The sequence below is a fragment of the Chaetodon auriga genome, chromosome 9 (genome assembly GCF_051107435.1).
Source record: "Chaetodon auriga isolate fChaAug3 chromosome 9, fChaAug3.hap1, whole genome shotgun sequence".
Taxonomy (NCBI): domain Eukaryota; kingdom Metazoa; phylum Chordata; class Actinopteri; order Chaetodontiformes; family Chaetodontidae; genus Chaetodon; species Chaetodon auriga.
Genome location: NC_135082.1, coordinates 24036749 through 24062192, shown reverse-complemented (window position 1 = coordinate 24062192; position 25444 = coordinate 24036749). Strand labels below are relative to the sequence as shown.

General features: G+C 39.0%; 1 protein-coding gene across 2 annotated transcripts in view; it reads left to right on the top strand.

Moving 5' to 3' along the window:
- The window catches only part of fstl5 (follistatin-like 5), a 151202-nt gene that overhangs the window by 36065 nt on the left and 89693 nt on the right, over positions 1 to 25444 (top strand). For both annotated transcript variants that reach the window (XM_076738454.1, XM_076738453.1), the window contains exon 4: positions 18309 to 18557. In XM_076738454.1, coding sequence (XP_076594569.1) covers positions 18309 to 18557 — 249 coding nt within the window. The remainder of the gene's footprint in view (positions 1 to 18308; positions 18558 to 25444) is intronic.

Here is a 25444-nt window from a genome sequence, read left to right as displayed (position 1 = left end):
AAAGACAGCCATCAGGGAGGTCTGTGGGACACTTATCATTTTACCAGCCATGTCCTCAATATCGGTCAGGTCTCTATTCACACAGTTCTCAGCTGTGAGTTGTGGTTTTTTTGACTTTATGCGATTGTCGAGTTGAATATCTTTTTGTTTTGGATGGTTGCTTTAACAAATCAAACTATTTCAATGGCGTTGTGATATTCACTATATGCTGTTATCTTATAAACAGTTGATTACTTTGAGAGATAATTTGTGGATAGATTGATTTACACTGGAGACAGTAGTTGCAGCTGTAGTTGGCACCATTAACCCCGAGCACCTGAATCTACCAGTGTGGTACAGGGCGGTGTGGCTGCATTAATGCTCCATAGTCCACTTGCTGTTTGACAGATGCATGTCATCTGTCAACCTGCCACCTTTGTAATGTCTTCTGTGTCTCCTCTAAACAAGAGTCAATGTCAGGCAAAAGGTGGTCCTGCTGCCCAACATGTCTGCCACTAAGTGTTTGAAAGGGCCGCTAAATGGACGTCTCCCCATTTTTCTTCAGCAGGGAAGGTCGAAGCAGTAATTGTAGAGGGTGCATTACCATAAAGGGCGGCCCCAGCTGTCTGCTGTGATTCACTTTAATGCGCCATGTTCTGTAAGCCGAGAGGGGAGATCTCACTTTGGCTAGTTTTCAGCAAACTCATTTCCAGCCCTGATAACGAGAAGGCAAGCGAACTGTAGAGAAAATCATAAATAATTCAAGCATCACCCCGTACATTGGAGGCTTCTCATTATTACGCAACTGAGGTCAATTTAGCATTAAAACTTCAATTTTACAAGCTACGTTACCGTCTACATTTTGAATGGACATCTAGCAAGCCAAATGAGAGGGGACAAAGGAGCAAATGAACAGAGTACAGTGATCCAGTAAATATTTACAAAAAGGTGCAAAAGAATTCCTGTCAGAGAACAGACAGGGATTCAGTCTGTGTTTTTAAAACTTCCTCAGAATATGTTCAGTATAGTTTGATCCTCAAAATCAAAATAAGTTGATTCTTGTTCCACATTCACACATATGTGATTGAATGTCCAGGGAGTCGCCTGCCCAATCTTTCACCTAATGTGTGCTGCAACCCTGAACAGGATGAGCAGTTTAGAAAATGGATGGATGGATATTACGTTTCCACATTCAATGTGGATGAGAAAACAAAAAAATAATTATAGATTGAGGGAATGCACCGCCCTATAAACTCTAACTGAATGTCAACACATAAGAGACAAAAACAGAAAAATGCCAGCCATTTTCCAGGAAACTCTGTAATTGGAGTCCCAGAATGAGCGTGTGCCACACTTACCAAGCTTGTTATGCAGGTTGCAGCAAGACCTTGGGCTGCTGGTGAAATACAATTTTATGGAATAAATAGGCTGATTTAGCCATATGAAATAACTGATGGGACTTTATGAGATAATCTTACCTTCCTCATTTCATGTAAAAGGTCAGTTAGTGGTGGCAAGACCGTTATGAAGGATGCCTGCTGGTATGCTATGCAAACGAAAAACTAGTGTTATTGCTGGTGTTTACTGACCATGTTCAGTGTAGCAAACCTCTGTTATGTCAAAACTTGACAAATCTGTTTATGTTGTGCTTGTGTCCGTTAAAAGGAGCTTGTCCAGAATTCAAGACAAATGTGTTACACTTGTTATTACACTTTGTAATATTTACTGAATTTTAAGCCTAAAACTACAGACAATATTTCAAAATATAACAGCACATAATTCTTAAAAGAACAATATGGGGACCAGTATAAATGTAGCTTTACTATTAAAAAGCTCAAATTCAAAATGTTTTTTTAATACATGAATACTTCTTAGGTTAATCTTTATAGGTGTGGTGGTGGGTGGTGCAGCACTAGAACTGGCTTAGTGCCTACATCAGAAGATGCTCTCCATAATCTGCTGTGGACAGATGCTGATCAGGTTTCTTGGATCACATTTATCCAGTGGATGCTGCCAAAACAGTCTAACCTTATCACTTCAATAAATAATTTATTTGTGTTTGTATTGCTGTTTCAATTGCAACTTTAACAGGAATATAATGGACTTTACTTGATGCTGAGAACAACAAAATTGTTATTTATAAATCTTGAATAAAACTGTAGCTATGGTTCATGAATATAGCTTAAATGCTTTGCTGCCATTTTTTACATTAACTTGACTTCAGCAGCTTTTTAGCACCTTTTCTTCAGGGGTTTCTGTTTGTTGTTGGGCAGGTTGTGTTTAATATTGGGTAAATCTAGCATTTTAATCACCATTCTCCTGACTGGAGGACATGTGGTGACATGTGTAGGTGCGTGAAAGTGCAGATGACTAAATGCATGTTCTGTAAATATGGCCACTGAATAAAGATTTCCCCACAGACAAAATGTAGTATCAATCTAAAATAACAATTGAACAGCCTAGACTATTCCCCTCAGTACTGTACAGCCTTTCAGGTTTGAACTCTGCACACGAGCAAACATCTTGTTTTGTTTCCTGGCACCAATGTTTATGTTCCTCTAATCTATGTCGTCTCCCATTCTTTCATATACTGACATAATATGTTAATTTGTATGCATAGCAGCTGCCTTACCCCCACCAGACCCAAGCCCATAGCAGAAGTACATTTGAATAATTCAGAGGCTGCAAACAGCAAACTCTAAATTGTATATTAATTCTAAAATTACACACCACCCCCTGGGCCCGGGTTACACTTTTAATAACTTGTCACAGCTGTACAGAGGAGCAGTGAATGCTGCGTTGCACTGCACTTTTCTCAGACAGAAGTATTGGAAGACTCCCTGTTGTTCCATCTAACCTTTCACTGTTTTGCCACAATTTAATTTGTAATAGCTTTCATACCGTAAGTCTTAATCAAGTTACTGTAGTTTCATGCAGAGTGCACAGTCTTTTTCTGGGCAGGGAGAGAAGTAGTTTTTAAAGACAGGCTGTGGGACTGCACTGCACCATCTGCTTGTGAGCACCACTGATAGGCTTAGATGAGTTGCCGAGTTAAAAGAAAAAAAAAAAAGGCCTATAGGATTTTCTTTTTGAATTCCCACAGGACTTACTGGTTAGCTTTACAGGCCACTTATGCTCCTTGACCCACTAAGCCATAAGAGGACAGTTGTGTCTGGCCTAAATACTGTACGGTAAAACTCTGTCATCACCTCAGGGGAGAAAGCTCGCCATACCTTTCATGGTCACACTGCACTTTAGAGAGTATTAGGCTGTGTTTGCACTGCAGGTCTTCATGCACAGTTTTGAATTGCTGCTCAAATCTGTTTTTTGTGGATGAGCGTCCAAATCGTTAGATATAGCTCAAACGTTATGTGACATTTGTTCTTTTTTTCTATTTGGGTGAACTGACCCTTTCATACACCTGCTTACAATCTAAAAACTCACAGTGCATATTTTGACTAATAAAACACAACTCTAACTAATAAAATTAATGATGTCTCCACTCAATTTATTTTTGACAGTGCAAAGACCCTGATGTTGTGACTCCAGTTTTTCTCTTATGACCATCAAAATATACCTGTTGGCTAAATTAACTGTCTCAGTTTCATGCTGCATAATGCTGTTAACTGGGTTTTGTGTGCTCACATGGGAAACACTGAAGACATTTCCCCGAGCTGTCAGTGAGTATCCTAAATTAGCTTGATTTTTGAATAGGGTGATGCATAACTGCACTCACCTTGTGTCCCAGGTGTATGTCACTTCGTACTTAGATGGCTGAAGTGTAAACCAGCAGAACTCTGCTGCTTGTGAACCATAATTTGAACTACTCAGTTGTTTCCTGCCTTAGCACAGACTTCTAATGTGCTACTATCTGTGAGAAATGATTGTTCAAATAGTGTTTCTTTAAATGCCGATTAAATTAGATGTCTCTGCTGCTCTCACCCCTGGAGATACATTTTTAACAGCAAGTTAGCTGTTTGACTGCCTTTGTTCTCTGCTTTAAAGTCCAAAAGTCTTTCTCAGCGACGGGAGGATGCATCTGTTTGAGTAGTTTGGAACCGTTCCACGCAAAATTAATGGAAGACTGAGTCTGTGGACACTTTGCTTTCTAGAAACCCAAATGAGCCTCACACTCCAGTCCTGCTGCATTGTTCATTGGTGAAAAACTGTTATCAGTTCTGATGTAGGCAATTCAAAGGTGAGATACTTTCTTTTCTTTTGATTCGACGGATCTTTATTCTACAGAATCTGGGTGCACGAAAGGTTCAAATCATAGTTGTCTGGCTCCTGGCTTTGAGAGTGTGTTGTTCATGCTGCTAAACACTGACTGATTCACTGTCCTAGGCCATAAGAATATGTTTATGGGTCATACCTTAGTAAACTGTTATGGCATGCAATTTATTTTCAGGTCTTTGAGCACCTTAATGAACTTGCAAAGAACGTTAAACTGCTTATTTGAAAATAATAACACGCAAGGGTAAAAAGGAGAGTGATAGGTGTCATGGCAGTCATCAGTACTGCCAAAGGAAGCATAACGTGCTGCACACTTAGCAAGATCAACAATATTACCATCAACACTCATCTTCAGTATATAAATGACTCCCAGGATGTTGATACCCATAATTTTTGGCAAACCATATCGTGAATGTGTAGAATTAAATGGAGTGAGACGAATCTAATTGAGTTTCATCAATAATTCTAAGTGATCTGCATGAACCCGTGGTACTTACAGTGGATAACGATGAAGGCTTGGCAATAGATGTACTTTTTTTTCCATCTGAAGGTCAACACAGTGATCATAGGAAGGAACATTATCTTGAAGGACGGTTCCTGCTCTCAGCCAAGATTAACTTTAATGTACCTTTTATTTGAATGGCCGGACCGCATCCGTGTCCAAACATGAAATAGCTCCATAAGAGAGCCACTCATCCCATTCACACAGAACTGTCTTATTTTGTTCTGTTATGATTACATATCCAAAATGAAAGTGGCTTCTTAAGTTTTGAGGCTTCTAATCTAAGAAAAAAAAGAAATTTCTCAGAAGTCTTTATCCAACTTCCTCCTGGAGCTTGACATTAATCGCCTCACATGAGTGACAACAACCTCAGTATCTAAGACAGCATTTCGGGTAAATGCAGGAAGCATGAACAGACCAGATAAGTGAAAACGACTAAAGTCTTAGTGTCTCTAACACACTCAGATTCCGGATTATCTTTCAAGACTCCTTTTTGTTGCACTGTTAGTATCACTGTTTGCATGCGGTGAGATATATAAAGTCGGTTTGACTGACAGTAGACTTGTTGTATGGTCTTGTTCTCAGTGGGGGTTTAGCTTATCGCTGCAGTTTGCGGAAAAAAACAAAACTACAATTTTTGTTTTCTTCTATTCTTTTTTTTTTGGAGCTGAAATCTTAGATGATCTTTTGTGTGTTTCATCATGGAAAAAAATCCCATTTGCTGTTGTTTTTTGTCAGACAGAAGGAGTGTGTGCTTTAATCTCTTCACTATTCAGTTCATGTCCTATTTTTTGTTGACGCTAGGTTTCTTTTTCGTTTTTCAAATAGGCTCCTATTCAGTTTAAACGGCATAACCCTCAGAAGAATATATAACACAGGCCCTGATCCCCCTCTTTAGCTTTTCAACCTGGGGCAGAGACAAAGCACCATAAGAGTTTCATGTCAAACTGAAATAGCCATTACTTGGAAAAAAAATGACTACTACTTGTATTTGATTGATGGGCACAATAAAGTTGTCATTATGACTTAGCCTCAGTCGTACATGCTAAATTATTACCTAGTTGTTTTCAAGTGCCACTTGCAAAAAATGTACAACAGGCATTATGCAGGTAACCATAACCCATAGGTATAAATTCAGGGGTGTGTTAAACCATTTTATTTTCTGATTGAATGTGTTAGAGTTCCTCCTCTGAAAATACTCTGTCCTTGCATGGTCAAATAGTGTCTTAACCATAGAAAGTGCTGGCTCCAGAGCAGGAAGAGCCAGGTGTCCATCACAGCTGTTATGAAAGGAAGATGAATTTTCAAACTAAACCTGTTCACTGCACAGAGAAAAAATATGTATTCAGCCAGCAGTCAGATATTTCTACCCTAGATAAATGTCATCCTAAATCTGGTTTTAAGCCTACATATTTGCTAGAAAATAACCTTGAACTAATACTTACCCTAACTTAATATGTGGAAAAAGACCCAACAGCCTGTCCTCGATTCTGATTTCAGCCATAAACAAAAGGCCTACATTCTCTTAATCATCCAAACCAACCAAAATAAAACACTTAAATATGAATTATTCTTCAAAGTCTTCTCTCTCTGAGAGTTTCTTCATCTTTTTATCCTAATATTGATCCTTAAAAGTAACACACAAGGATTGGGCCATCGTTTCTATTTAAGAAAGCCTCTGTGCGTACTCTGTGCGACAGTATCCCAGCATCATGTTCCATTTAACATTATCTTTAATGTCACAATCCAAATCATACATAATGTTAACTACTCGTATGGAGCACAGGGCAAGGTTTTGGTGAGCAGGCATATGATGAACAGAGACGTCTTGTGTCAGATCCATGGAAGAGAGACAGCAAACTGGTTTGTAGTTAAGAATTTAAAATCCACTCCTCACTTGTGCTAATTAACAGGGCTCAGTGGGTGAACATGCTGTTCCACCAGAAACTAAGGCTGGGAATGTATGCTTCTCTTCCAATTAGATACTATCGAGATACTTGGGTGCCGATTCTGTATGTATTTTGATTCTACCAGTATTGCACTTTGATGATAGGATTTATTGAGGTTTTGGCTTGTTTTTTAGCACAAATCACTGGAAAAAGTTGAATCATGCACTTCTAGAGTCTGCATGTCATGAGTCATATTTCCAAAAACAATGCACGTCACATGTCACTCCTTGTGAATTTTACTGCTACCTGTGAGCTGTCCAGCTCATCAAGCTAATGTCATAGGAAAATAATAAATAACATAAAAAAAGATGTTAGGCCAAACTGAATAGAGTCCCTAAAAAAATCATATATGTATATATAAAATCCACTGATCACTTGGATTGTGATAGGTGTCATGGCAGTCATCAATCAAAGAGTCGATTCAGGAATCCTATAAAAATTTATTTTGGTGAAGGAATAGCCAATCGCTGATCATCCCTTCCGATTGCCAATTGGCACAAGCCGGTAACACACAGTCACAAAATTATCTTAAAACCACTACCAAACAAAAGAGGACGCTAACCCAAAATATCATAAATGCAAAGAGGACCTACTCAGCTTTGTGCTATTTGCCTACCAACCAGACAGCTCACTGTAATGTGAAGTAGCAATGGGAGTAGTGTGGGGTGCTTACAATTAGTCTGCAATCTCTGATAAATGGGGTTGTTGGTGGAAACGCTCTCAGTGCTGCATCCTGATGTGGACAGAATGAGAGAGGAGCCGGGCCCACGTTCAGTCATTAGGCGAGGGAATGAAATGGGGCGGAAAGTTGCCAAGTGGCTGCCAGGTGCTCTCATATTCACTCTCTAGCACATGCACTCAGCCAGGGCCCAGCACACATACATACTGTAAGAGGGTGGAAGTAACACATTTCTTTTAGTCTTGTTACTGCAATTGAATACATTTTTGTATTCTTTTTTTTTTTTTTGATAATGACTCAAGCATCTCACATGACTGCATTTTATATTGCATCCATTACAGAGGTGGCAGTGTAACCTCTAAGTAGGAATTGCAAAAATTGAATACTTGTAAATATTGCAGCATCTGCTGAGGCACACGTAAGTGCTGAATTCACTGTCTTTATAACAGTGTATTGTAAAACCTGAAAGGAGAGAGTAACAAGTTCACTAACTCAATAAAAAGCAGGTGCATTAGAGTGATGGATATGCAGTGTAGATTTTATTCCAGTGGCTGATGTCTCTGCCACATTATGTCTCCTACAGCTTTAAAGTAATACAGCATAACATGTAGTTGGATATGCAGAATTGTTGAATCAAAAATGGAAAATTTTATTATCGTTGCTAATTTAGGAATAATGTAGAGAGATTAGATTTTAAACAAATCAAGCCTTGTCATGCCTTTCTAAAAAGGATGCACTGAATCAGCTTATTTAATTTGAATGCTTTCGTTCCCTTATTGAATTTAATAAGGTTTAGCTTTTAACTTTTGTAAGTGTCTCAAGTTCTAAATAACACTCGAATATTGAATTAGCATCTGTAATCACATTTTGTTGGCTGAGGAAGTGGAAACACTGCAGTGATGACAGGCAGCCTAATTATCTTCACAACCTATAGATACAATCTGAAAAGACGAGCTATACGAGATGAGAAATGTCATCAAGTGTATCTGCCCTTTTTTTTTCCTGCACACTTTCTTTCAAAAGCTAAAGTGCTTGTTCCAAATACTGGAGATCACAATCTAAGACTATTACGTTAATAAGCTTAAAATATTGATAACAGTTTTACTGGCATCTTGAAATTAGCAGCTATTAGCTGATCATTTGCTAGAGAAGACTATTCATGTTGTCTTGCTGAGTACAGTGCTCTTTCAGTGATCTCATTAACCAGACAACAGCCAAAACTTTCCCTTTTTTTGGTGAGTGTTAATTAGCCATTGTTAATACTGTCTATTGTAGGGCACAGGTCACTTCAACCCATGAAGGTGATGGTCAGTGTTTAAAAACATACTAACATTGCCTGAATGTTTGCTACGTTAGTATTTGCCAGTCAAAAGACATAGTGATAAAAGCTAAAAAAACATGGGTATTTTGCAGGAACCCAATCTTAACCAGTGTCCAAAATGGGCCATTTGACTTGTTTCATATTGCTGTCCGATCTGGTTCAACTACATAACCTGCATGTTTGACAAGATAATGTACATGTACCATATATTTACTAGCTCTTTCCCTGAGCTTTCAACATCTTTAAGAGTAGATTGGAGCAAAGTTGTCTCAGTTGTTGTGGGTGAGGTTGATCACCTGACCAGATGTAATGTCTTCTTGTTGCAGCAGGTCTACAGTGCAGTGCATTTATTGGGTTGAGGATGGGAAACAACAACAATCTTTGTAGTGTACACTGCACATACTCACAGGATAATCTAAACAAATCAACATTTTCAGTATTTTTGAACCACATGTGCACTTTAGTATAAACAGGAAAATAACGTCAGAATAACATCGTAACGTCATCGTTGAGAGATTAATGGATGTAATTTATGTCCTCGAAGAAAGGGTTCACATAAATAACAGACCATATATCCAGAATCTTGTGGTTAAAACAAAGATTTGACATTTTTATTCATTTTCCACGTGGATCAGTGTCAAAGGGGCCTAATTAATCCGCTGTGATTCATAGTTTTAAAACAATAAAATTTAAGAAAAGAAATAGTGGGGAGGGGGTCTTTTTAATAGGCAGTGTAGAGGACAGCAATGGTGTGGCTATTAATATCCCTTGTGAACTATTGACAAGCTGGAGAATATTCCACATGCAGTTTATTCATATAATTTTAATTTGTATTTACACTATGTCCTTTGTACTCTGCAAAGTAGTTTATGATGAATGTGTCAGACATCTTTTTATGAATAAATTGGACGTGACTTGATTTGCTTGTTAGGTTAGACTTCCCAAACAACCAGCACAGTCTTTTCATGTGCTGTCAGTTGTGTTTGTAGAGAGCTACAAGATGGATGTTCAGTAGTAAACACCCCTCTGTCCCATATCTGCCTCCTGTACCTGCACTGAAAATGTTCCTGTCTTGTTTAAATGTGATACATTTCCCCTTGCTGTATGTCTTTATCTAACACCTTTCTATCATAGGTGATAATTTGAGGCTCACAGGATTATTTTTTGCTGCTACTCTTGTCAGCACGTTTCGGCTTTGACCCTTGCACTTTTTATAGTGGCCACTTTCACTGTTAAAGAGGAAATTGCGTTTCGCTGTTCAATCATCTCATAGTAGAGGTAAATGTGTGAATGCAAATGCTCTCTCTTCAGCATGAGTTTTACTTTTTTTTTCATAGTTCGAAAAGAAGAAATGAAAGACTTGCAAGGTTTCACATCAGCAGGTTGCACAGCTTAGCTTCCATTAAAAAGGAATAGGTCTTCCTCTTCAATAATGATACCAAGAATTTGTCCTCTGTTCATGTGTGGTTAGATTGAATTCATTAAACAACCAAAACGCCACTCCCCCCAAAAAACAAACAAACAAACAAACAAAAACACTAGGACCACCAAAATTAGAAGCAAAACAGTCCAACCAAGCTGCAAATTCATTTGTTCACCAACAGTGACGTGGTGAGTTATTGTGTAAAACAGTGTCAACATACTAGATATAAGACACAGCATTACGCACATTTTTTCTTTTTTTTTTTTTAACTTGTGCTTGGCATGTCAGAGGAAGGACTATGGAACAGACTCATTGAGGTGGAAAGGAAGTCATCAATGTTTTAAACATAGTGGGTTATTCGGCTCCAAGGGGTTGAAAAAGCTCTTATGCCTCAAATAGCTTCTCATAAAATGTTCACGAGTTGTTTATGCCACCAGGAGTAAAAGTCTTGTCACAGTGCGGCAATTAGCATACGGTGGAGGAAGGAGAGGAAGTGCATTTCAGCAGGTGATAAGACAACACCTCCGTGGTGTTGCTGATGGATACAAGACTTTCAGCAGGTCTGCACCTTGTGGGCAGACAGAAAGGAGTCTTTGACTTGACATGTGTAAAGTTGAAGATAACTAAGTTACAACTGGCTGCCTTTCTGGCACTCATTGCACCAGACCACAGTTTTCAACCAAATGATGATCTTTGCCAAGAATACTTCTCGTGAAGTTTCTGCATATATCTCCATATTTCAAAAACAGAGGAGTTTTCTAAATTGACAACTGAATGTCAAAAAGTGCTAATTATTCACATTCACGCTTGTGTACATGGGATAGACTCAGGCTGTGCAAACTTTCCATTAGACCCAGGAGCTGTACAGTTTTAAAGCAGGGGTCGTTGCAGATTTTGAATAATCCATAAGTAGCCTCTTAAAGTAAAATGTAGAAGTCAGAAAAATTGCTTCAGGCTTAATTTCACATATGGAGAGCCATACAGGATTTTTTTTTTTTCTTTTTTTTTTTTTTGTCTTTGTGAGGCAGCTGCATTCATGAGATCATGCGAAAATCTTGCTTCAAGTTATGTGTGTTTGGCTGAACCACAGAGGTTTGTAACACTCAGCTCCTATGAAGCGCTATGTACTGATGGTCCATCCAGTCACCTGCTGAATTTTTGTTTTGAAAGTTGATGCCTTTTTCAGTTTCCAAGGACGACTTCTCAAGATGTTTTGGGTATCAAACTGGTGCATCATTGCTTAGTTTTGTTTGGGCACGACATTGAATTGATAGCCCAAGGATAACTACACAGAGCCAAGCAAAACAAAATTAGTCATTTTAAATTTTTAAATGGATGAAAGGGACAGAAACCAATTTGACCGATAACCTCAAATTTTTGGGGGTTTTTATGCAACAAATCAATTATATCCGGGTTTTGTACTTATTCAGAATGCTGTCTGATGGTGACAGGTTTGTTGAGGCGTCTCTATGCAAAACTAAACCACTGCTTGTTCCCTTACTGCAAGTCTAAGAAGAAATAAACATTGTCATGCATGCTTACATCTCAAGCTGGCTGAAAAACGAATCGTGCTTCGGGCCATTAGATTGCTTTCTTTTTCCATAAATATGTCACAAATAATTCATTGTCAACAAATTGGTGACATTCAGGAGCTTGCTGTTCCGCAGACACTGCTAATGGTCACAGATGTGTTCAGTCACTGTGGGAGGAAACCCTGCGTGGATGCAAATGGAATGACGTCAAATCTTTAGCCATGAATACAATACAATTTTTGTTTGCACAACGACACGTTGGCTAAACACTTAGCTTCTACTGCCACTGTAGCTTCTTCTCTATTCCAATGTCAGCAGGTCTCCACACAGCCTTACGTACCAGTTCAATGCCTGCTGAGACTTTCAAAGAACTTATTTATGCAGTGTGTCAGCTGTTGTGAGCAAATGTGACATTGTTTATGTGCCATGTAAAGTTTTAGCATTGTTTTAGTAGTAGTTTATTCTGATTTGCATCCCCTTGTTCTTGTTCATGGGCCTTGTGGGCCAGCTTAACTCTGTGCACCGAGTGAGCTTTGAGCCTCTGTTGTTTACCACACTCTGCTCTCTCCCTCAGGACTCCGAGCCGTTGTAATGGAAAATATCAGATGGGTACCAGACGAACACTGTTAGTTTAAGATGAGTAGAAAAAGCCATGCCAGAAATAGGAAATGCAGCATTGCTTGTTGAAAAGGAGATGTCCAAGAGTGAATGTGCTTCAAAACACTGGGACATATTGCTTAAGTGGTTGTGAGCATTTAGATTCAGCATGAGCCGCAGAGATCTCAGAAGCTTGAATGGCTTTACAAAGAGAACAGGTTGTTACAAACTGTGGAGGGCAGTTTCCATTACATTGCCTTTTTCCACGAGATTGTCTTTTTCTGTGATCGCAAGGCTTTGATCCATCTGCAGTGACAATCTGATCCTGTCGGCCATGTCCAAGTATGTGTGTTCTCTTTTACACATTGTTCAGCTCATTATGCATGCATTGGAGGAGGATGCCCTTCAGATGATGCACACTGGAGTCACATATGTCAAGCCCTTGGTGTTGCCTACATGCTCTGAGTAAAGGTCAACATTTTCTGCCTGCTTTGTTTTTAATGAGACAATTCACAGTAATTTCTTTGTATCTAAAGCTGTTCTACACAACGAAAGCAGTGCTGATTTGTTATTGTTATTAAGGAACTTGATCAAATGAGGGTAGAGATTTACTAATTGCCTCTTTGTTCATTGAAGGACTTGCTGTAGTAATGTAAATGTTGAATTATGTATCAGCAACAATATTACAAGTATTTATATCTTCCTATTTTTATGTGTCTTTAGTCATGAAGTCAGCTACTCTTTTTTTGACATAATCGAGGTGATTGCCTGACACCGGTGTCGTACTTGTGATGCATCAAGTTGTCAGGTATCAAGTAAATGACAGATAGCTGGTGAACAGACTCAGAATATCTCAGGTAAACTTGTTTTAAACCTAACATTTGAGCTTATCACTTTAAAAGCACTGATCTCTGGTTTTTGGAGTTGTGAAACAGCTCTTCCTTCAATCGGTGAAGCTACATTTGCTGTCAACAGTTGTGTTAACTTCACGCTAACTTTATTGGATGTCATCAGTCATATCAAATCATTGTCGGGCATAATTATCTGCAGTTATTATTTTGATAACTGGCCAGTTAGGCAGCTGTTGTCAGTAAATAATACGCTTTGTTTGAATGTCATGATAATGTGCCACTACTTTGATATCTTAATCAATTAATCAAAAATAATAACCTCATTTAAAAACAAGATACATGTTCCATAATGCTTCGCACAATCGAATCTGCTGCCATTGGGATAAAAGCTTCTCTTTTGTATGTAGCAGAACAACACAACTGTCATCACATCCTACATCATCATATCTCATGTACTATATAACATATCATACTGTAATATATTGTACTGCTTTGTGTCATCCTGCTGAAGTGTCCTTGAGCAATACACTGAATTACATTGCGCCCACCTATACCACAATATGTCTTCCTAGCAGGTGTTTAGAAGTACACAGTTGAAGTTGAAAATACTCATAACAGCCCTCTGGCTCACAGTGAACACTGAACATCATGTATTTCTGTCCATGCTCTGAAAAAGTAAGAGGTCATCAATAAATGAATGGCTGTGCACAATCCCTCATTTGTCTCTGATGTCAGCTGATGACCAGACTGTTGGATGTGCATACTGATAACAAATGACTGTGCCCTTCGCTGACCCTGCTGGTGGCAGAGGATGCCTGGCTGTGCGACACAAATTCACTAAATAATCATTATGCCAGGCCACCGCGGGGATTTAATAAACTAGCAAATTGACTGGCTCCAATCAGGTCACAGTGTACACACTTGTATCTCGTCTAAATCCTCTGTGACGGCTAGAGGATAATGCCGGACTGTGTGTGCGGAGATGTTAGGGATGTGAATGAGGCTTAACACTTTAAGTCAGTTTGTTTACCCGTCCAGCTGCTAAAACTTAGCTCAGATATTCATGGGCACGTTTCAACTGAAAGCCACTTATCTATGTACCAGTTTTTCAGTGGTACACAGGAAGCTTTGAAATTATAAAACATGTTTTTTAAGTCTCTGCTCACTCGTGATTACACTGACTTCTACATGAAAAATCAAACCCTACATTTATGTGGCTCTTAGCTGGTTACACAGTTTACAGGGCTCTGTAGAAATAGACAGGAGTTTCAATGTTTTTACTGTTTGAAATTTGGTTTTTAAGGCAAACAGTGATACTAACTTTGCAATGTGTAATGCATCCGGCCTAATAAGCAAAACCATTTCTCACATGATTGTTATAACTATTTGCTTAGGCATATCTGTGAACACTGGATGTTCCTCTTGCTTTTCATGTGAGTTTATACTGTATATCAGGAGACCTTTCTGCTCAGAGCCAAATGCATCGTAGATTGTGATTAATGTGTAAAAAGTGTACTTCAGATACATTAATCATAAACTTTCCTTCTATATGTTGTCAGAAAGAATTATCTAGATGGCTTTATGTTTTCCTCCATAATGTTTATTTCCTAAGGAAATAATATTCATATTGAACGTAACTGCTAAAAGCCAGGATTGTTAACGTAACTCACTGACAAGTTGTCAGAAGGATCATGTAACACTAACACAAAATGAAGCCATTACTTCAATATGCACTATATTAAAATTAGGTCATGGGTTGGTTTGAGGCTGAGTTGAAGCTGCATTAATCCATTTTGGCCACTAGGTGGGAGAAATATTACAAAACCTTATGATAAATAGCAGCCACCATACTGCTATCTTATTAAGGTTTTTATGGCTAGCATGATCTTAAACTATAGAAAATCTTTGCGGATTTGGGGAGGGTCCAGAGTCAGGCTTTGGACATGGTTAAATACAATTTTGGAAAAGATCAAATTGTGACTCATACTAAAACACGTCTTTGCTGGTTTTAGGGATTCAATCATATGACTCCCTGATCTCAGTTGCACTGTCAAACCAGTGTCTTTTTCTAGGCTTGTCTCCTCTGCATAATCCTCTCATAATGACAAATCATACATTTCTTACTTAATATGTATTCCGTGTGTTATTTGAATTATATTGTGTTCATTATGTGTTCATTAAGAATTTACCAGAATGTTTCATGAGGCTGTTTGTTGTGGTGCTGCACAAGCTGTCTTTCATTCATCAACCCTGAACTGGTGTAGTTTGAACATTGTATTTTTCAGAAAATAAAGGCTGAGATATATTTAGGGTTCAAGCTCTGAAGGGGCATAACCCTGGTGTGTTTGTGCCATTTTATTGTTACTATTATTTTTTTTTTTTCTGCTGCATGGGTTCAAATTACCATTAGATGGAATAAGATAGAAACATGAAACTTGGCCAAGCAACTGGAAATGATGCATGTCCTTCCCAAGAAATATGAGCCCAATCAGCCAGATGGTGGTGCTGTAATTAAAGCCCAAAAATCCAATCATACTGTTCGTCAGATTGACCTGAAATTGGACACACAAGTCCAACTCAGTGTGCTCAACAAAGAAGCCCCAGGGACCATTAAAGTCTGCCATGATAAATTTTCTGCGAATTTTGACTCTTTGAAAAACAGTTATATGAATTGACTGTACTAACACAAAGATGGGTATACAGTATCGCAGGACTGAGGTACACGCTTCTGTGATAAATAAGAAAGATTGGTCAAAAAACATGGCTGCCATCAACCAAAGAACTTCCAAGGGGTGGGGCTTGGTGGGGAAATGGCCATAACTTGTTAACTATTTATTCAGTCATCATAAATCTGAGTACACATCTTCAGGCTGTGATTTGGAATAGGCCTACCAAAGCATTATGAGCCCGCCCTGTAGGAAGTGCCACAAATACCAAAAATGCGTACCTCAAAAACCAGTGGACTGTGCATGCGCTGAGGGCAACAAATAACTAAAGTATGAGTCCCTTTTGATTGGTGCAAGTGTGCATGGCCCATCACATAATTGCTCTTGACTCAAGATGCCTTTGAGCCAATCTGATTAAACTTACTGGAAACATCCCATGCTACCTCCCTACAATTCACACCTCTGAAGGAGGGGCAAATGGTGGAACTTTGGGTGTGTAGTCATTGCAATGTTGGTTTTGTGGCGATGTGACAAATGCGTGATTGGTCTCGCTCCTTCTTTAGACAGAATTAAACTAGCTGAAATGACTTCGCTCACTTTTGTGAATCCAGAAAGCTGCTTGCTGCTGCTTGCAGCTTTGATTTTGGCCCATTAAGTTGCTTCCTTCTGTGGAGCGCAAAAGGGCTTGAACCTGGATTTGCTGCTTGTGACTGTATTTTTCTATTATAATCATATTACTGTGGCAGTTTTCTAAAGGACGTTTACACTTATGAATACAGTGACCTTTTCACAAATAGAATAAGCGGTAGACAAACGTGTAATCATTTTCTCAGTAGTCATTGCCAGTAGTCTCTTATGTTCATAACTTAATGTAACAGTGAAGCCTTGAGAAACATTCGCTCTGATGGTTGTGAAGATTTTTTTTTTCTTTGCTCATCATACCCCTCCACCCCTTGAGAACTATTCCAAAGGGCAATCTAAGCGTGAGCAAGCTTCTTTTAGAAAGCTGATGTATTTGATGTGGTTCATGGGTTACTGTACAGACTGATCTGTGGCCTGTCAGGACTTGTTAGTGTTCATATGGGTTGAACAACAGGATCCTCTTCTCAGAGAAAATCACACTGATCATTTCATGAAGGAAAATCTTGTTCTTATGAAACGTTTTATTAATGAAGTCATCCTCACAATCCTGCAGTATATCACTGTTTTTATGAATTTATGTAATATTTCTCTCCCCAACGGCTGCTGGAACACTACACAAAATGCAATGTGTCCTCATAGAGATATTCTACTTTTCTTTGCTCCTTAACACAGTGGTCAGAGTTCAAGGTCTGCTGCAGAACTGCATCCCTGAAGCTGGCAGGGGATAGCTGTCTTGCTCAAGGACGTTTTCCCCACATTTTATTTAGCTTCAACTTTTCACTTCAAACACTCAACTCCTCAGCTCATGCATCAAACGAATACTCAGTGATGTTTTTGCCCTTGTCATTATAAAGATCAGTTCATTTGAGAATGCCTTGGTTACTGCAAAACCGTTCCCTTCTAGTCATTCAGTTTGTTGTGTTAATTCACATGAAGTCACACACACAGCACGGCATGAACAGGTAAACTATGGGACACACTTGAGACTGTAACCATGCACCATTCAGTGTCCCCTTGTGCGCTAGGATATTGTGATGGTCATTTTTCTTTGTTTTTAATACTTTATGAAAAGAACTGTTAACCAGTAAAAAAATCTGCACTTTCAGTGATTGATAGATACTGCAGCCCAAAGTGACATATTGTCTTTAACTTCACCACACATTGCGTGAAACCTAACCTCACCATGAAATAGACAGTGAAAGTGAAATGCAGCAAGGCTGTATTGTATTTGACAATGTAGCAACACAGAATTTTTCTGTGTTTTCTTTTTTTGGCATGCATACTTCAATTAAGTGACACTGTTGCACACTTGTTGTCAGAAGCTGAAAAAAATGCATTTTCTTCAGCTCTGTTTTGGACTAGCCCTTAAAATGGCAACGCCTCCATGTGAATACACAGTCAGAGGAAGGGTAGATATGATGAATGTTTACTTATTGGAATGGGAGTTGAGCCTGAATTGAGACAGCCTTAGATATTCCTGTAATAGTTACACATGCTCACATTGACAGAACACGTTTCCTTCTGCTAGTTAATTTAAAGTAATTTGATTCAAATGTACTTACATTTATATGTCATCTTTGCAGTCTTGACTCAGTGCAAGCAAATAGCAAATGGCAAAACGGGAGATATTTTGCGTTGCATTACATTTCCAGTGATATTTGGGTTGAAGTGAACAGACTTTTTGAAATCATTCCCACTGTGGGTACTTTGCAATGAGCTTAATTTATGAATTTGATTTCACTTTGTGAGTTGAAAAAATAAAAGAACACCATCCGATATCGAGGGGGATTTCCTGAGGGTTGAAGGAGCTCAAACAGCCTAAATGAAACTGAACCTGTAACAAGAGCTTTCCATCAGTTCTGGCAGGTATACATAAAGATGGCCTGGTTATGGTCAGACAAAAATTAAGCTTTTTTCCTGTGTGTTTTCTGCAGGTTTTATGGGACACAATGGCTACCCAGGTCCATGTGAACACAAGTATTGTGGCTTGGGGCGTCACTGCGTGGTCAACCATGAGACTGATCAAGGGGAGTGTAAGTGCTTGGATCACTGCAAACCGCACTATAAACCAGTGTGTGGTTCAGATGGGAAGCTGTACCAGAACCATTGTGAGCTCCACCGGGCCTCCTGTCTCAAAGGACACAGGATTACCATCATGCACAGTGAGGAGTGCTTCTACAAAGGTAAGAGCCCATGTAATCTTTCTCAAATGTAGGATGTGTGTGGTGCAGTGGATTCTGCATGTCTTGCAGCGTACCCTTTACAGTCTATGTGAGATCCTGTTGGCCTTGTTACTTTTGGCATTTAGTCTGATTGAGTTAACCTTATGCTCCAACAGGCACTAAAAATAATGAGATAAAAATGAATGAAGGAATGCGAATTAAGAACACTTTTTCAATGTAGAAGAAAAGGAGTAACAGAAAACCAACCGTCATTTGGAAGTTCCCTTCAAATCTTCTTCTATTTGGTTGGTAAAACAGTGAAAACCTCCATTTTGGCTCATAGACATACAAAGTTCTACCAGAGATCTAAATGATTGATCTCATTGAAAAGATGTCAGAAAATACAGTGACACACCAAAGAAGATAAATAAGCTCACTCACAAACAGTGAAAAGAGTGAACAAAGAAATCAATCACTGTGTTGTGTTTTGTAGATTTTCCCTATTTCGCAGAAATGACACCCAAATTCTGGGACTGGTGTACAGATTGAACAGCTTTTGTTGAATTTAGTTTGGGAACTGTGGACTGAAAGGAATAGATTACCATTTTGGGGAAAAGACAGTCGCATCTGTCCATTAAATATGAAGCTACAGCCAGCAGCCGGTTAGCTTAGCTTAGCACAAAGACTGGGGGGGGGGGGGCAAGTAGCCTGGCAGAGTCTGAAGATAACAAAATCCGCCTACCACCATCTCTGAAGCTCACTAATTAAGTAGTTGCCAGGCAACCAGCGGAGACTTCAGGTAGTTACTGTTAGCAGCCAAGAAATACTCACACATAACTCATTTTGAGCCAGTGAATTGTTATTTATACTTTTATGGTTTCATACAGAGCGAGCAAACTTGTTATATGTTGCAGTAATTAGTGAGATTTTAGAGGTGTTGGTAGGTGGATTACATTATCCTCTGACTGGAAAAGTGGTTTATTAACTTAAGGTTCTGCTACACAGCACAGGTTCCTGTTGGTAAATCTGCTCTAGCATCTACATTGTCATCTTGTCACTTTCAAGGGAAAATAATGTTGTTGAATCCATGTGGGAGTATTACAAGGGAAAAACATGAAAAGCAGTATCATGATCAAGGGATGTCTCTGATGTCCTCAGCAAAACAATTACCATTATGAAGTAGATGCAAGTTGTACTGTAAATCTAGACACCTAATGTCAACATACAAGTACGCGTGCAGTACATCAAATAACACGACAACACATACGAATCTCACAGAACATATTAGACATAACGTAGCTTACAGAATGAGCCTACACAAAAGACATTGTAGAACATACTGGAGCCAATGCCATGAACCACGTGTCTTTTTGACAATATTGACCAACACAGTTGTGTATGCCAATGCATTGAACATGAAGAACAAAGGACACAATCTGAAACCAGTGGTATAACTCTTTGTGAAATGCACAGCTTGGTTTAGAGGCAGGAGCAGGTGGTAGCGCTGTAGTGTTCATATTTCCCCAGAGAAGATTGACTGCTCTCCACCATTGATTGCATAAACACACCAATTATTCTTATTCCCTGCAAACAAGGCTACTCACCCTTTTGTAAAGCGAGACATCAGTGAAGTAAGAGCTCCTGACACTCTGCACCTTTGTTCCATTCGGGGCGAAGGGGAATTGCAAACTGCTCGCAGACACCATATTCATAATATTCATGAGCAATTGACTGAGTCTCTGCATTGATTTTGCAGGGTTTCTTAGCTTACTTGTTTACTTTGAAAAGTAACTTCATGTGACGCTGGGAATGGCTTTGGATCTATATATTGTTGCTGATGAAACTCTCTGCGGTCCTCCCTACAGAGAGTTTTGGGGGCAACATCATCGGATTGTAAGGCCAAAACAAACCAAAACAAAAACAAACCACACATCCTTCTCACCAACTATGTATTCTTCCACCTCTGAAGATATATTCAATTTAGAGATGAACAAAGCCTCATAGGGCGGAAAAATGAACAAGCGTTTACAACAATTCCCTACACTGTACAAGAGCCAACATACAAACCGTCTTAAAAGAGCAGCCGCATGACTTGGCATACATTAAGAGGAGCCTGTGCCGAAACAGTCTAGGCAAGCCAGTGTTGAAAATCAAAGCACCTGCTTCATCCCAATCACAGAAATAGGCATTCAGATCAGTCATAGATCCCTGTTCCTCCACGTGCCCTGTCCTGTCAGACAACCCCCACCCCACACCCCTACACCCAGTCAGCATCCATCCGCAATGCAGAGTGGGATATTTGACCAATGTCAGACAATCAATATCAGATCAACAGGAGCCAAAGAAGGAATAAAAAAACACAAACCCTCTTTTTTCTGATCTCATCCCTTGCTCATTCCAGATTTTTTTTTTTGTTCTTTTTACTGTGATTGATATGTAATCAATTTCTCATTGGATGATCACTGGAACCTGTTGGAGCACCTAGTAATCTCTGATAAAGGCATTGTTTTCTTCTTAGCTCTTTCAGATATTTAAAAATCTAACCATAAATGATAAAAATGTTATTTAGCGTTTTAAATCTTCACACAGGCAAACAGAGGGATTGCCTAAATGTTACACAGCTGCAGAGGATTTCTTCTTTTGTTGCGACTACAAAAGGCACTGTGGCAATCAGAGGAAATGGATAATTGAGCGAATGTAATAGAGCTTACAACCAAATCTAGATGTCATTATGATTCAGGGGTTATTAGTGGGTAAAATGGAATGTGCTCTCAAAGGCATGTTAAATGTGTCACTTGATTATTTGTCCTCCAGGTAATGGTTTCAATTTACCTAGCAATATGGAGATATATACTCATTATCACAGCACAATAATGAATTTTCAGTTCAGTATTAGTTACGTCTGCAAAGGAGGTTATGTTCTGGGTCTCAGTAGTGTTTCTCTCTGTTGGTCTTTTTTATGTACTATGATATCCACTTAACAGATTTCCGTTGAATTTGTTAGAATGTCAAGCGATGGGCCAAGAAGCAAGTGATGATTTTATAGCCATGGTTACAGCTGGCCTCAGGAAAGGCAATGTCAATTGTCAATGAATGATAATAATAATAATAGTCAATGAAATGACTATCATTTGGTGGTCAGTGGTCTATTTGCATAGTTAGTTAAAAAACTTGAGCAAATCTAGTTTTAATTATACATGTGCAGGTCATCTTATTTTGGACCCAGACATGTTCAGCACAGCTAAAATCCAACAAAACCTTCCAGTCCTGTACCAAGCTATAATTTAGAACTTAGAATATGCATTTAACATACAATTTCTGAAGTGGAATGATAGTGCTACAATAGAATATGATTTTGCAGAAGCTGTGAGATTGTACCATTATCTGCTGTATTCAGATGTCTACATGATGTCTTAATGAGACCATGCCACACCAAAGACATGTCCAGGGCATCTCATGATTGCTGAAAAGATTCAGCTTCATATTTATTTGATAGACAATTAATCCCCTGGGCAAACTCAAACTTGGAGCCGTTGGAAATGAAATGATTGCTTTTGAACTGACACCCATATGCAAAGAAGTTGAGCCATTATTGGTTCTGGTCCCAGCTGGATGGGTCTATGCTGAAAATGGACAGGCCTTGTCAGCCATACTTTCTCAGTGCCTCTCATCTGCTATGGAAGACAGGATAAAAAATGACAGCCATGTGTTGACTGAAGCTTCTCATTAGCACTGGGGAGAGCATATGACCCACCATTTACCCCTCACACTGCATGACAACTTAGCCTGGATCGGATCTGATTGAAAATTAAGTGGTGCACAAAAGCCTGTCCAATCTGTGGAGGGAAATGTGTGCATGAAGGCGAGCAATCTCTGCAGCAGGCAATTGCCATGAGACAATCAGGGCTAAGGTTGCAAGGCGCATCAAGCAAGTGGTTTCAGTGCATTCAGCACATCCAATTATCTGGGAGATCATACATTTAGAAAACCTTCAGACATTTGGCTCCCAATAAACCTTCCGTGCCAGAGCTTCTCAATTTTTTATTTACTACTTACTGTACGGTTGCACTGCATCATTTACTTTGCAATTGCATCATGATGTTGGGGAAAATGGATCAAAGTTTTACGCAGGCTTTGTTTCAACATTCGAGATGGGTTTGTGTTGCTAGATTACATCATACCTGTATAAAGTAAAATGGCCTGCCGCAGACTTCATGTAGTCTCATAAAACATTGTTTGGACATTTTAGGGGAGGACAAATTCTTTTTATTTTCTGTTTTTTGTGTGTGTGTTTTGTCCAAATGCTACCAAATCCAAACATCATATCTTAAGGGGAAATATTTTTTTCCTACAAGGCCCAGTTTTGGAAGATTATCTAATGCATTCAGGTTGTTCCCAGTAGTAACTTTGCCGTTGGATTGTAATTAATATACAAATACTGTATATTCAAATACAGTCAAGCATGTTTTGAAAATTAAAAGAAAGGTTTATGAGTCACACAGTGTCTTGATTTCGAATGGTTAAATGGCTGTAATGTAAAGTTAGTACTCAGCCTTCAATACGATGTAGTGTGATGCTTCGTATGTGTGACAGAGGATGGGTAGATTAATAATGTATTATTTGTAATTGCAGTAAGGCTTTCATTCAGGAATGAGTTGCTGAATATACATTAGAATTACTGCCAAAACGTGATTAATGACGAATATCTCAGAACCTTGTCTAGTACTTTCACTTGCATAATTACAATGCCGTTGGAGCTGCTTGACTACCTGTGCTATATTAATGATCTCAGCTGCATCCTTGCTGCTCATGTCTCCATGGCATCGGCCCGAGCTTCACAGAATCATGTGTTAGGCAGTTATTCCCTGTAAGGCTGCAATTGTTTTTAATTATCAGTTATTCTGTTGATTAATCAGTTCATTGTTTGGTCTAAATATCAGTAAATGAATGTGAAATGTGAAAATGCCCATTACAGCTTCCCAAGCTATCATCTTCAAATTGATTTTGTTTGCATACCAACATTTCAAAACCCAAAGATACTCAGTTTGCTATCATTAAAACTAGAGAAAACCAAATTGAGAAATATCTGTCTGTCTGTCTGTCTGTCTGTCTGTCTGTCAGTCATACTTGTTCGCTAAACATTTGCATTAATAACTCCATAACAAGAAGGAGGGTCACTTAAGCAAGTCACTATGTGATCTCTGTCGAGGGATGTTGTTCATATGTTATGGAAATTGAAAGTAAACTGTCGCCTTTGTTAATCTGTAGTGTACAATTGGTGATCAGCTAATGTTGAAATGGTGTGTACAGCATGTCTGTGATCTCAAATATGTGCAGACGTGTGGATCTATATGATGTGAGCATTATTTTAATTTGTAGTTTAGGTCTGTTGCATTATGCAAACAAATGAGAACAACTTTAGAACTACAACACAGATACATTTCGTATTTTACATGAACCCTGGCACATATGCCACACAACAATAATGAACATCTGTAATTAGGCTGTGTCTGTAAAAGTAGGGCTTGTTGAACTACTGTGCTTTTGTTGTTAGCTGCTTTCCTGGCACCTCAGTAGAACAAACTCTCTGTGGACGGCTCCCCCGGGCTCTGCCAAGAAAAACATGCTCATGAAGCATCATAGCTCACGGCCTCCAGAGACCTTCTGACTTAGTGATGTGTCTGCGTCTTTCCCACCGGAGAGGCACTCCAGTGAGATCGGCCTGTGTACAGTAAAGGGCTTCAGAACCTCCTGTGCATTCTTGCTTTCTTTTGATGACTCTGTGGCGCCATTAATGCTGCGACCTCTGAACAAGACCTGGCATTGTCATCGTCAGCGGCGCCAAAGTACAAGCTCCTCATTAAAAACTAGACCTGTGGATCATTAAGTTTGCAAGGACGTCCAAACCATTGTCAGCTGCAGAGCCTTGGTGCCAGTCACCTCTGAAATCTGTGTACATCATGATCATCGTAATGAGACCAACTCACAAACACAAAATGAAACTTTTTTTTTTTTTTTTTTCAAAAGTGGAAACTGATTAATTATTTAGGTTAAAAAGGTGGTAATTTTTTAGGCTGTTTAATCTTTTTATTGCAGATGACTATTATTACCATTATTATTCAGAGCTTTGGACACACAATCTCAAAACTGTGTTAACTGGCTGTTCCAGTGGAGTTCTGCAGCATTCAGGGGACAAGAGTTTAATGTTCCAGTTCAGTCTGTCCAAATTCTGTGCTCGTATGCTGTGTATCAGAACAGCTAATACAGTTGTAGTTTTTAATTTAATTTTAATTAAGAAGAGCCACATGCACAGGCACTACAGACACTGTCTTTGGTGTGTGTAAATTGACGCCATTAAAAAAAACAAGCTTTCATGCTATCACACATTTTTGGTAGTTTGCTACTCTGAAAATGGATATTCTCAACAACAGCCTTATCATAGTCATGAAAAAGACAAAATAAGGGCAAACAAGCCATTACATGAAAGATAAAGTTGCGAAGAGAGCAACATATCCTCTGCCTTGAAAATCTTCAGGTAGCATACGCTCAGTGTCAGTCATCATTGTGCCATTTTCAGTGGTCAGTAGGAGTATTGATGTTTGACATAATGCAGCAAATAGAGAAATACAAGGCTAGGTTCATGGCAGAATAATTGAAAGAAAGCAGTGAAATTACTTTTTGGGACAGGATGAATGGTGCATCTTTGACTCACTTTGCCATATTTTAATCGGAGACATTCTAAAGGTCTGTTGTCTGAAGCAGGCTAAATCAGTGCTGGAGCATTACAATGAAACAAAGATGTTGTCACTTTTTTTCATTGATTTTTCCCGTTTTTTCCTCTGACACGGGCGTCTGCTAACGATAGTCATATCACTGAGTACATGGCACCGTTAGCCTCCCTTATTATA